Source organism: Lasioglossum baleicum, chromosome 8, assembly GCF_051020765.1.
Source record: "Lasioglossum baleicum chromosome 8, iyLasBale1, whole genome shotgun sequence".
In the NCBI taxonomy this organism is placed as follows: domain Eukaryota; kingdom Metazoa; phylum Arthropoda; class Insecta; order Hymenoptera; family Halictidae; genus Lasioglossum; species Lasioglossum baleicum.
In genome coordinates, this window is record NC_134936.1 from 7427510 (window position 1) to 7439520 (window position 12011).

Sequence of the window (12011 nt, forward strand, 5' to 3'; positions counted from 1 at the left end):
GAGGAAAAATATTTTTGTTTTAGTTCTTCGCGATTTCTTTGATTTCCATATTCTGTAACAATATTCTAGTTTTTACATTAATATTTAATTTTGTGCAAGATAGCCGCCATATATTTATCTTTATTACTAGTAGAAATATTTTTCGCGTTCCACATGAAAATAATTATTGTCCCCGTGGAAGAATGATATGTATAGACTCCGGACGTTAATCAAAATAAAAACAGTTTGTGCATCAATTGCAAGACGCAGGAGCTAAATATTTAATATTCTTCATTAATAATTTTAATGTGGTGAAAATAATATATTAATACTCTCAGTCTTTTAATATTTCCACTGTTTTTACCACGTTTTTATTTAAATTGCACTCACTCATTTTTGTTATAAACGCATAAAATCCGGAGTCCAATGATAAGAAACTTGGGAATTTTTTCAAAAATCGTACATAATGGCTTTATTTATCAATTTTTAAAGTACTTTTTTTTATGCAGAAACAATATTTGCCGAAGTTATAGTGTTAGTGGACCTTGAAAACCACTTATCTTCGGAACAGGCATAAAATCAACCATTACAATTCTCTAAAGTAAAAAATATCAGAACGTTTTTAATCCATAAAAGTATACCTACCTACTGCCTCAACTAGAATAAATAAATTTATCCTAAACAAATGTGATTATATCTTTGAGATCGTACTTTGAAACATGGAATTATAAGACACAAAGGGAAAGTAAAAAGAGTAATACATAAAAGGAATTAATTTTTTAAAGCTAGCAAAGAAGAAAGACATTCGGTTTGTACGATCGAATACTTTTTATTGCCGATGGTACCATAAGCAGGAAGTGGATAATAAACATGTTACTTCTGTGTAATCTTCTGCTGCATTAACCCTTTGTAACCTGGGCATAGTCTGAAGTCCCACTTCCATGAATATGCTGCAATCAAATATGTATTTTTTGATTTAAACAGAAAAAATTTAACTATGATAATTTAAATTTGCATTATGCATATTGACATTTTACGATTAGGCAGCGTGTAGCTGTTACAAAATAGCTACATTCGCAGCTGTATGCTTCCGAATAATGCAAATTACGTCTCGTAGACGAAAAAGTAGGACTTTTGAGAGCGATAGCGCACTACATCGATCTTTTATCTAGCACTTTTGACCTTTTGACCACTGAAAAACCCCATCTTTGCATTATCGAGAAATGAGAAGGCGCATTCCGGACCCTTGCAAACCTGGAAAAACGAGCCTACTCCCTTAAGGTAGTCCTATTTCTATGTTTACGAGGCGTAATTTGTCGCAGCTTTGTGAAAATAGTTGCAGACGCAGCTGTATGCTTCCGAATAATGCAAATTACGCCTCGTAGACGAAAAAGTAGGACTTTTGCAGGCGATAGCGCCCAGATCGATCTTTTATTTAGCACTTTTGACCTTTTGACCACTGAAAAACCCCATCTTTGCATTATCGAGAAATGAGAAGGCGCATCCCGGACCCTTGCAAACCTGGAAAAACGAGTCTACTCCCTTAAGATAGTACTATTTCAATGTTTACGAGGCGTAATTTGTCGCAGCTTTGTGAAAATAGTTACAGACGCAGCTGTATGCTTTCGAATAATGCAAATTACGCCTCGTAGACGAAAAAGTAGGACTTTTGAGGGCGATAGCGCCCAGATCGATCTTTTATTTAGCACTTTTGACCTTTTGACCACTGAAAAACCCCATCTTTGCATTATCGAGAAATGAGAAGGCGCATCCCGGACCTTTGCAAACCTGGAAAAACGAGTCTATTCCCTTAAGGTAGTCCTATTTCAATGTTTACGAGGCGTAATTTGTCGCAGCTTTGTGAAAATAGTTACAGACGCAGCTGTATGCTTTCGAATAATGCAAATTACGCCTCGTAGACGAAAAAGTAGGACTTTTGAGGGCGATAGCGCCCAGATCGATCTTTTATTTAGCACTTTTGACCTTTTGACCACTGAAAAACCCCATCTTTGCATTATCGAGAAATGAGAAGGCGCATCCCCGACCCTTGCAAACCTGGAAAAACGAGCCTACTCCCTTCAGATAGTCCTATTTCAATGTTTACGAGGCGTAATTTGTCGCAGCTTTGTGAAAATAGTTGCAGACGCAGCTGTATGCTTCCGAATAATGCAAATTACGTCTCGTAGACGAAAAAGTAGGACTTTTGAGAGCGATAGCGCACTACATCGATCTTTTATCTAGCACTTTTGACCTTTTGACCACTGAAAAACCCCATCTTTGCATTATCGAGAAATGAGAAGGCGCATTCCGGACCCTTGCAAACCTGGAAAAACGAGTTTACTCCCTTAAGGTAGTCCTATTTCTATGTTTACGAGGCGTAATTTGTCGCAGCTTTGTGAAAATAGTTGCAGACGCAGCTGTATGCTTCCGAATAATGCAAATTACGCCTCGTAGACAAGAAAGTAGGACTTTCGAGGGCGATCGCAGCCTAGATTGATCTTGAATTCCTCACCCTCGCAATCCTAGAAACGAGTCTATCCCCTTCAACATTTCACAGTTCTGTGAAAAATTGAAAATTGTCAAAAATCTGAGATTATATTTCATTGTTCGATTGTTGTCGGGAAATTCGATCAAGAATTTCTGGATCATTCATGAAAAGCGATTGTTTGTGTCGCTATTCGACGAACGACGAATAAACGAATGAATGATTGGACACGAGTAATGAACGAACGAGAATAAAATTTGTATCGTTACTCGAATATAATGGCCAGCTCTGTCGGAAACTTTTCGCCAGCAGTGTACAGACTTTCCGTACGTGGGAGTGGTTCCACCGGTTGCAGGAGGATCGGTTTGAGAGCCGCTGTCCTTTCTCTCGCTAACAGCAGACATAGTGGGGGCTCGACAGTCCGCGGGGAAGGGAGTTTCTCGTGCACGGTCTTTGCGGGCGTACTTTTCACCAGTCGTGAACGCTGTCAGTGAGCGTCAGTCTCGAAGGAGTGGTCCTGGTAGTGTCCTCGTTTGCGCGACGCCAGGATCCCCAGGCATTGTCCTTTGTGAGAGGATCAGTGTCCCTTCGAACCTCGCGTCCTCAACTCGAAAGCCAGTCGTACATATACAATATCGGATCTCGACGACGATCGATCCTCGCGAAACGGAAGCGGCGTGATCGGAACGCGTAGTGAAAACGGAACCGGGCCTCATTGTTCCGCAACTGGATTTCATTGCGCAACCGATCGATCCATCGATCCATTATTCCGACCTTTGTTAACCGCTGGCCGACCAGCTCTCTAACAAGTTAGCTCTCTTGTTCGTTATGATCGCGCTCGGCCGATTTCCCACTCGGCAGCGTGAACATCTACGAAACTCGGAGGATCTATAAGAGTGCCAAATCTGTTGACAATGCGAGAGACTTGGTGTTCGAACCGGTGTTAGGTCGCAAGGAATGCTGGGACGCATTGACAGAATCACAGGAGAACTTGTTTCAAACGAAACGCCGACTTTCCTTTGTAATAGCAACCAAGTCCCGTTTGACCTAAGGATTTACACCGCAGATGATCTAGAAATAAGGATTTCGTTGCTCTAGAAACAACTAGATTTGTTTCTTACGCGAGGGAGATACAGGATAAGTTGAAGGGATCACTGAAATTGTTATTGATTTTGAGAAAACGATCTTCTAACGCAAGCTCGAGGAATCGGCTGAATCACGATCCAGAGCGAAGAGAATTTAAAAATAGGTACTCCATTCTGTTCGAAAACAGTCGAGCTCGTGTCTTTTCACGTGAGAAAGATAAATGATACCCCCAAAGGATCAGGATCGATCGAATTCGCACTGGAGCTAGAAATAAGTACTCCATTATTTATTATTCTCGCGGGGGAGTCTGATATTGACTCAACGCTTCGAAAACAAGAGTTTGTTTCATCTTATATTGAGGGTAGAGGATTCCTGTTTAAATTTAGAGACTGATTAGAATCGATCACACTGCCGTCGATCTCAAAATAAGTCCTCCATTTATTGTGTTCGTAGAAGTCTGCAATGTCTCCGCCAGATCAGAAACAATAGATTGTGTACCTTGCATGCAACAGATAGAGGATCACTGAAATTCCTGTTCAAGTTGAGACTGATTTTCGATCGGTCTGAGGATTAATCACGATTTACATCTTGGTAGAACTAAAATTAGCTACCCCATCGATCATTGTTCTCGTAAAAACCCGGATTTAAGAACAGCAGAATTGACACACTGAAAGGATCGCCGAAATCACTGTTCACACCTGGCTGGGGCTAAAAATAGGCCCTCCATCGATAGATAAAGAATAACAGGACTCGCAGGTCCGTGTACAAAAATATTGCAAGACACACTAGAAGAATCGCTGAAATTCTTGATCAAATTGAAAGACCGATTTACGTTGGCCCAATCACGACTGGGTTGGCTTTAAGAACAGCAAAATCGGGCCCTCCGTGTACGGAAAAATTGCATGACACACTGGAAGGATCGCTGAAATTCTTGTTCGAATTGATAAACTGATCGAGAAGATCGTGTCTGCAGGATCCGCGTCGCATCGCAGTGATTCACGCGTGGAGCAGGCCCGAGATTTAAACCGTGCGGTCTCGCTCGGCGTAGACGGAAGCGGTCGGGAAGAGAGTGATCCATCGATCTTCTGGCTGGATGGATGCCAGATCCGCGGCGGGTTCTCGAATTTCACGTTCCCACGGTAAATCTTTCCGCGGGAGGAACGTGCCCCCGTGTCCCCGGGGCTTCGCGATATACAAACGTGACTGGCTGCTGCACCGGTTGATAATTAATAAGCGTCCGGTGTAATTTATGTCCGCGCGAGTGAAAAGCGCAAAAACCGACAGAAAGTGGCCGGTACCGCGGTGAATCATGCCGAAGGTCAGCTCGTTCGATGAAAGTCAGCTGGGTATTGTCCCTGAGCAACAATCTCTCTCCTCGGTGGACTGTTAGAGAGACGGTGTGTGTGTGTGTGTTCGCGGTTTCGAGTGTGACAGTTCTTCGGGAAAGGGATTTCGATAACGAAGATGAAGGTGAGGAGTTATCCTGGTCGCGCGGTCCTAGAGGACCCGGAACTCTTGTTGGACCCTGACGCAACAAGGGGAAGAGCCATGGAGCTTCTTTATGAGGCCAGCTGGCGCGAGTGCGGAGTAAATTGGACCGGTAATGGGAGGAGCAAAGTTACCAGGGAGCAGGAAGAGAGGTGCCGGCAACCCTACGCCGAGGTGATCTCTCAATTGGAGGGTGTGCTCGAGGGTGGCCGGGTCAGCTCCTCTATAGTTAGAGAGGATTCCGAGTCGAGGAGGTCGAGCAGCACCGGCACCACCGACAGCGAGTCCGAGGTGAATCAGAGTGGCAATAATCAAGGTGGATTCCTTATACCGAGGCCGAGGCTGATCGTACCGGTCCACACCTACGCCAGGAGACGACGCACCGGCGCCCCACCGCCTGTCCGGAGGCGACAAATACGCGAAGGTACCACGCCGCCATCAGTTTTCTTTTTGCCAACCGTTCGCGCGAATCGTTGACGTAACCGACCGGAGAAATTGCAAAACCTGAAATCTCCATACAGCTGTCTCCTGTCTATAGAGCACCGCGATCGTTCGTTGAGAAGCTACAGTGGAACTCCATTTATATGAACCTGTCGGGAGACAAGTTGGTTCATATGATAGGAGTCCATCTGTCTTCCACCACTGATTTCATTGGAGTTCGCGTTCTTATAAAAGAATTTCGCTTAGCCAGAGGTCGGTTTACCAGGCACTGCTACAATTTGGTTCATACAAATTTGGTTCATATTTTTTGATTCATATATGTAATCGGAGTCCATCTGTCTCCCACCACTGACTATAATTGACCAGTTAACTGCTATGCTGTAGTTAGGGACTACTGAAGCTACAGTTTAGGCATTGCTATACTACAGTCCTCGACTATAGCACTGCTAAAATTTAATCCGTATAAATGGAATTCCACTGCACAGTGAATCCACAGTAATATACAGGGTGGCGCAAAATGATGTTTCTGGTTTGAATTCTTCATAACTTTTTTAATTTTAGAGTAAAATACATATATATTCGAAAAAAATATAGTGTACAGAAGAGGAATTTTATTGAACTAGACGTGAAAGATTACATCTCGCCAATGGCGGCAATTTTCTGCTTGACACGTTCGTGCTATTTCCAACACATTTTCCATGACTTTACGCAAAATTTCAGGTGTTATTGCACGCATTTCATTGCGAATATTGGGGAATGGTCGCTGGCTTATTGACGTACACTCGCTCTTTCAAATACGCCCAAAGAAAACAGTCGGGAGCGGTTAAGTCCGGTGAACGCGGTGGCCAGTTGAAGTCACTATTGCGCGAAATAATGCGTTTGTCAAAGACGTCTCGTAACAAAGCCATTGTTTCCCTTGCAGTATCTGTTGTGTATCTTCCCATATTAAATTCTTGAAGCCTTGTTTACAAAATTCTGAAAAAAATTGAAAAAATGTTGAAATGAAAAAGTTCTGAAGAATTCAAACCAGAAACATCATTTTGCGTCACCCTGTACTAGACTAGACTAGAGGTGTGCGTGAATATTCGGGAATTCCCGGATTTTTCGGGATTCCCCGGGGGTATTCAGGTTTCCCGGGGTTATTCGGTTTTCCGGTGAATTTTTTCCGGATTTCTGAAACTGTACGGAGTATGTCCCGTACTCCCGTCCCGGAATTCCCGTCCCGTCTCGGTCTCGCACACCTCTAATTAGGACACTTTTAAAACTTGTTTGACTTGTTAATTACAATCTCAAAACTTTAAATTTAGTGTTTCAAGCATAAACAAAGTCGTCGACCACGCTAGCAAATATTTATTTTGCATTGAAGTAGTTATTTCATTGAATTTAAAATTTATTTACGTTGGAGTGATGTAAAGTTTCATGTAACCAGTTGTGTAGAAAGTGAAGTGCATTTCCTAGACGTTCGAACAATTAGTTTACCACGTGACGTGACAAAGAAATTTTGAAAATATTTAATCTCCACACATATTATAAATAATATGTTATCACGTTCTCTGTTCAGATGTTTAATGTTGATTTGCAAAGAAGTCGCGAGTTCCTTATAGGGCAATAATACACTTGAATTTCTCAATAATGTTGGTGCAAAATATTTGACGATTAAACGTCATGCCGAGATAAGAAATATCAAATGTGACATACTCTTTCATTTTCCAAGGCCACCGACCGAAAACTATACAGTAGAGTAAAATTGACATACGTGATAAAAAAATTATCTTGTAATCTGTATAACATCAGTCTTTAAGGTTTTTATAAAGTTTCTTGTGCATATGTATTAATGTTGATGAATCAATTGACTTTAATTTTAACTCTCTCGTAACTACTGGAATCATTATGTATGTCAATATACATACAATGATTATGATATACTATAATTCGAAGCATGATCTACACTTTGAAATAAAGTAAAAAAGTGTAAGAGTATAATAAAAAAGTTCTGAACTTGGCAAATTACTATATTAATCAATATTCTTCCAATCAATTAGATATCACAATGATTAAATGATTGTATTCTTCTTTATATTCTATTGTTATTTATTATTACTCTATTTGATTTAATTAGTATATTTACTCAAACACATTAGCATATTCATTGTTTGAATCCAAGTTTAAACTTGGAGTAAAATAAATACAGAAATATACACACACACAGTATGCAAAATAAATAATTTTCAAATGGCTGTCCTGTAAAAGTTTGCTTCACTTTTCGAGGAAACTTTTTTAGAATAAATTTTAAAAATTTCGATATTATAAAATATTTTCATAAAACAATTTAATATTATTAAGGGATGATGTTAAAATATTTTAGAATAGTATTTTTATGGAAAAGTTTAATATTATTGAGAGAGATAATAATTAAAATATTTTAGAATAGTATTTTCATTTTAAAAGATAATTTATTTCCGGCCATAAATATTTCAATATATTTTGAATTTCATTAAATAAAATAAATATCACTTGTGAATGAACGATATGATTCGAGTGCACGACAGAAATGAAACGCGTCACGTGACCGGGCCGCGGCGGAAGCGTGGGGGAATAGCGTCGTAGAAGGGGAAGGTAGAGGGGGGACAGAAGTCTTAATCTGGTCATCCCATCTGGATATCCCACATTCTTCGCTAGCATGGTGATCGATATGCAGGCCCGTTCGATATCCACTCCATATTTTCCATTATTCAAAGTGCCGTTCGGATGGGCTAAATTACTAACACCGATTCGATGCGAAATACGTTTTCGCAACTGGCGCTCCATTAAGTCGTTTATCTCTGGCTGCTACGGTCCGCTAACCGCGGCCGTTTAATATGCAAAAATACGTATTTACCTAAATAGAATAATCTTGGCTGGAATTGACTCGCGGCTGGCTCAGTCTCAACTTGTTTATTTTTCTCAAGATTCTCCGCCGCACCGCGTGAAACACGTCGTCGTATCGCGTGTACATGTATGTATAGTTAACGACAAGGATCTCGGCTAGATACGATATGTGCCCCAGCTGATACAGTAGGTACATTTTTTCACGAAAACATTCTCCCACGTTCACACGTTTATTATTTCGTTTTTTCTTTTGGACTGCGGATCTTTATGCAAAATAAAAATTAGCTGCACTCAATGTAGGACACAGGAGCCAAATAGGAGTTTATTTCTCTTTTTAGTAGATTTATTAAGTTGTAGGAAAGGTGTTGATACGGTTTTCAGATTTTCTTTACAAATGCATCAATTCCCAATCCAGTTGTTCGCAAAAATTTAAGTTTTGTAACAAGGTTCGAAAGATTTGTGCAGCTGTTTAATAAACTGTGATGGGACCTGTCCACTTTAAGTAAAAGTTCTATAAAACACAGTAACTATTTAGTGGATTTATTAAGTTGTAGAAAAGGTGTCGATACGGTCTTCAGATTTTCTTTACAAATGCATCAATTCCCAATCTAGTTGTTAGCAATTTAAGTTTTGTAACAGGGCTCGAAAGATTTGTGCAGCTGTTTAATAAACTGTGATGAGACCTGTCCACTTTAAGTAAAAGTTCTATAAAACACAGTAACTATTTAGTGGATTTATTAAGTTGTAGAAAAGGTGTCGATACGGTTTTCAGATTTTCTTTACAAATGCATCAATTCCCAATCTAGTTGTTAGCAATTTAAGTTTTGTAACTGGGCTCGAAAGATTTGTGCAGCTGTTTAATAAACTGTGATGGACCTTTCCACTTTAAGTAAAAGTTCCATAAAAAACAGTAACTATTTAGTAGATTTATTAAGTTGTAGGAAAGGTGTCGATACGGTTTTCAGATTTTCTTTACAAATGCATCAATTCCCAATCTAGTTGTTCGCAAAAATTTAAGTTTTGTAACAGGGCTCGAAAGATTGGTGCAGCTGTTTAATAAACTGTGATGGACCTTTCCACTTTAAGTAAAAATTCCATAAAACACAGTAACTATTTAGTAGATTTATTAAGTTGTAGGAAAAGGGTCGATACGGTCTTCAGATTTTCTTTACAAATGTATCAATTCCCAATCTAGTTGTTAGCAATTTAAGTTTTGTAACTGAGCTCGAAAGATTTGTGCAGCTGTTTAATAAACTGTGATGAGACCTGTCCACTTTAAGTAGAAGTTCTATAAAAGACAGTAACAATGATTTGATTTAATGACGATTGAACCCTCGAGATGTGGTGTTAAACCAAACAGAATATTGACTTTCCACTTTTGCATTATTCACTCATTTATTCACGTAGAAATCTATACAGAGTGAGTCGCTACATATTACCACTTCGATTCACATGACTATTATTATTCGTCGAGAAAGATGGTTCACGTTGGGTTGAATGGCGTGAAGAAGTATGGCATCTGTCCCACATTGTGTGTCTTTTATTTCGTATACTCCTGTGAATTTGGATGACTAAAAAAGGAAGTACAGTAACGCCTTGATCTAAGAAAACGGAAACCGTAGGATCTACGAAAGCAAATATCCCCTCTTAGGGGCCAAGAACAGCACGGTTTTTCTTACATCAAGGCTTTACTGTATCACTTTATGCGGCATTTAGAGTTTGTTCCATACATTTCCTGTTTTCATAAATTTCGAAAATAAATTTCTAACTCCGACTTCCTCCGTTTCAAAAACTGCCGTGAGTTCTTTATGTATGGCAACTGCATTGTTCTCTCAGCGTTGTACAATGAACGCGCTTGCTTCTAACCGCATAAGTAGCTTTGTTATTAAACATTTATGATTCGTTTTCTTATAGTTCTGTTTTATACTCCCGTCGATTTCTGCCGAAGGAAATTAGATATTATTATTGCGCCACCGCCGAACGCCACGTAACAGAAACATTAAATTCTTTCATGTGAAATGGCGAGAACATTACGCATTGCTGTGTTACCATGTGAAAGTGGACTTTTTACTTATGTTACGACTGCAGATGCGAATAAAGAAACTTTTCCTGAATGGTAATCGCCGGATGTTTAATTCAAGTTTCGCTTTATCTGTAGATAGGCCGCGGGAATGGGCTGCTTCAGTATTCAATCTAGAATAATCTAGATTTTGATCGGGCGATACTCTTCATTTGCTTCCGTCAGGAAAATGATTTAAAGATACCGATAGTATGCACGAGATTACGGATTCGGGCGAACTTTATAACTGAATCACGAAGTCTGTGCATTCATAGTAGGCACACAGAATAAATCATACTGTGCCGGACACACTGTAATAAAACTGAACAGTAGTTTCACTTATAATTTTTCGTGAAAATGTTAGCAGAGGAAATGAGACAATTTTATAAACATTTAAACTACATATTTTATCTTTATGAAGTATGACGTCTTTCAGTCTTCATGTAGTTTTGATTTCGTATTGCATTTCGAAATTTCAGCAGTTAATCATTAATCAATTGTCCGATTGACGATTACAATTGAAAGGTCGCAATTAACGACTAAAGCAGAAATTTAATCATTAGACTGCGGATCTTTATGCAGAATAAAAAATGTCTACGTCGATTCCAAGACACAGAAGTTACATAAAAATTTCTTTCTTGTTTTAATTATTTTATTGAACTGAAACTAATACATACGTTGATGTTCTTAAATTTTTTGAATATATGTCCACTGCCTTAAATTGAACGTACCAATTTTTGTTATAAATGCATAAAATCCGCAGTCTATTAATCATTAACCGCAATTAACGATTAATAAGTGTTTAATCGTTAACCGCAATTTTTTAACGACTAAACTAGGAGATTAATTGTTAATTGCGATTAATGATTGAAGTAGAAATTTATTCGTCAATAGATGATTAAATTTTTGCCCAACTCTGGTATGTATACACAATGACCGCGTGAAACGGCATCGATGCCAATGTTACGTTACATCACGGCAATGTTTATGTTTATCTTTTGGCGCCAGATAAGACGTAGGGTACGATAACATTTCCTAACAAAAACATCGATAGATCTATCTACATATGTATCTAATTAACGGTTTCAGGTTCGGGGAACGTATTATGGGATACTTTTTCACTTCGAGAAGTACCAGCCAAAATTATTTTGATTCTGTATAAATAAAACAAAAATAAAATTCATTATCAGACTGCGGATCTTTATGCAAAATAGAAAATGTTTCCATTGATTGCAAGACACAGGAGCCAAACAGAAATTTCTATCCTATTTTAATTGTCTTATTGAGGATGTTCTGGAGGTACAATGGGAGACAAAAGTACAAGAAATTCGAAATCCATCAATATATTGGCAATGAAAGCCATTCATGAGTATATTTTGCATTAAACTTTTGCGAATACTGTACCCTCTGTAGCTATATTCAGTGGTCTACGCTTGTCGCGTTTCCACGTTAGTGAGGAACAACACGATAAAGACGTTTTGTAATAGTTTATAATTTTTTTGCTCTGTAACTGTTTAGTGAATCCTAATAAATTTTGAACATAATTAATTACATCATTTTTACTACATATAAAAAAACTGGAGTTTCTAGTTGCGTTTTTTCAAG

The 12011-nt window shown here is 38.9% G+C and overlaps 1 protein-coding gene across 3 annotated transcripts in view; it reads left to right on the top strand.

The window, feature by feature from the left end:
* The window catches only part of LOC143211396 (cGMP-dependent protein kinase, isozyme 2 forms cD4/T1/T3A/T3B-like), a 181119-nt gene that overhangs the window by 113017 nt on the left and 56091 nt on the right, over positions 1–12011 (top strand). The window contains exon 1 of one of the 3 annotated variants that reach the window (XM_076429042.1): positions 1883–5462. The exons of the other annotated variants lie outside the window; for them this stretch is intronic. Within the exon in view, the coding sequence (XP_076285157.1) occupies positions 5015–5462 (448 nt within the window). The 5' untranslated portion in view covers positions 1883–5014. Of the gene's footprint in view, positions 1–1882; positions 5463–12011 lie in introns of those variants that run through there. 3 annotated transcript variants of the gene reach the window in all.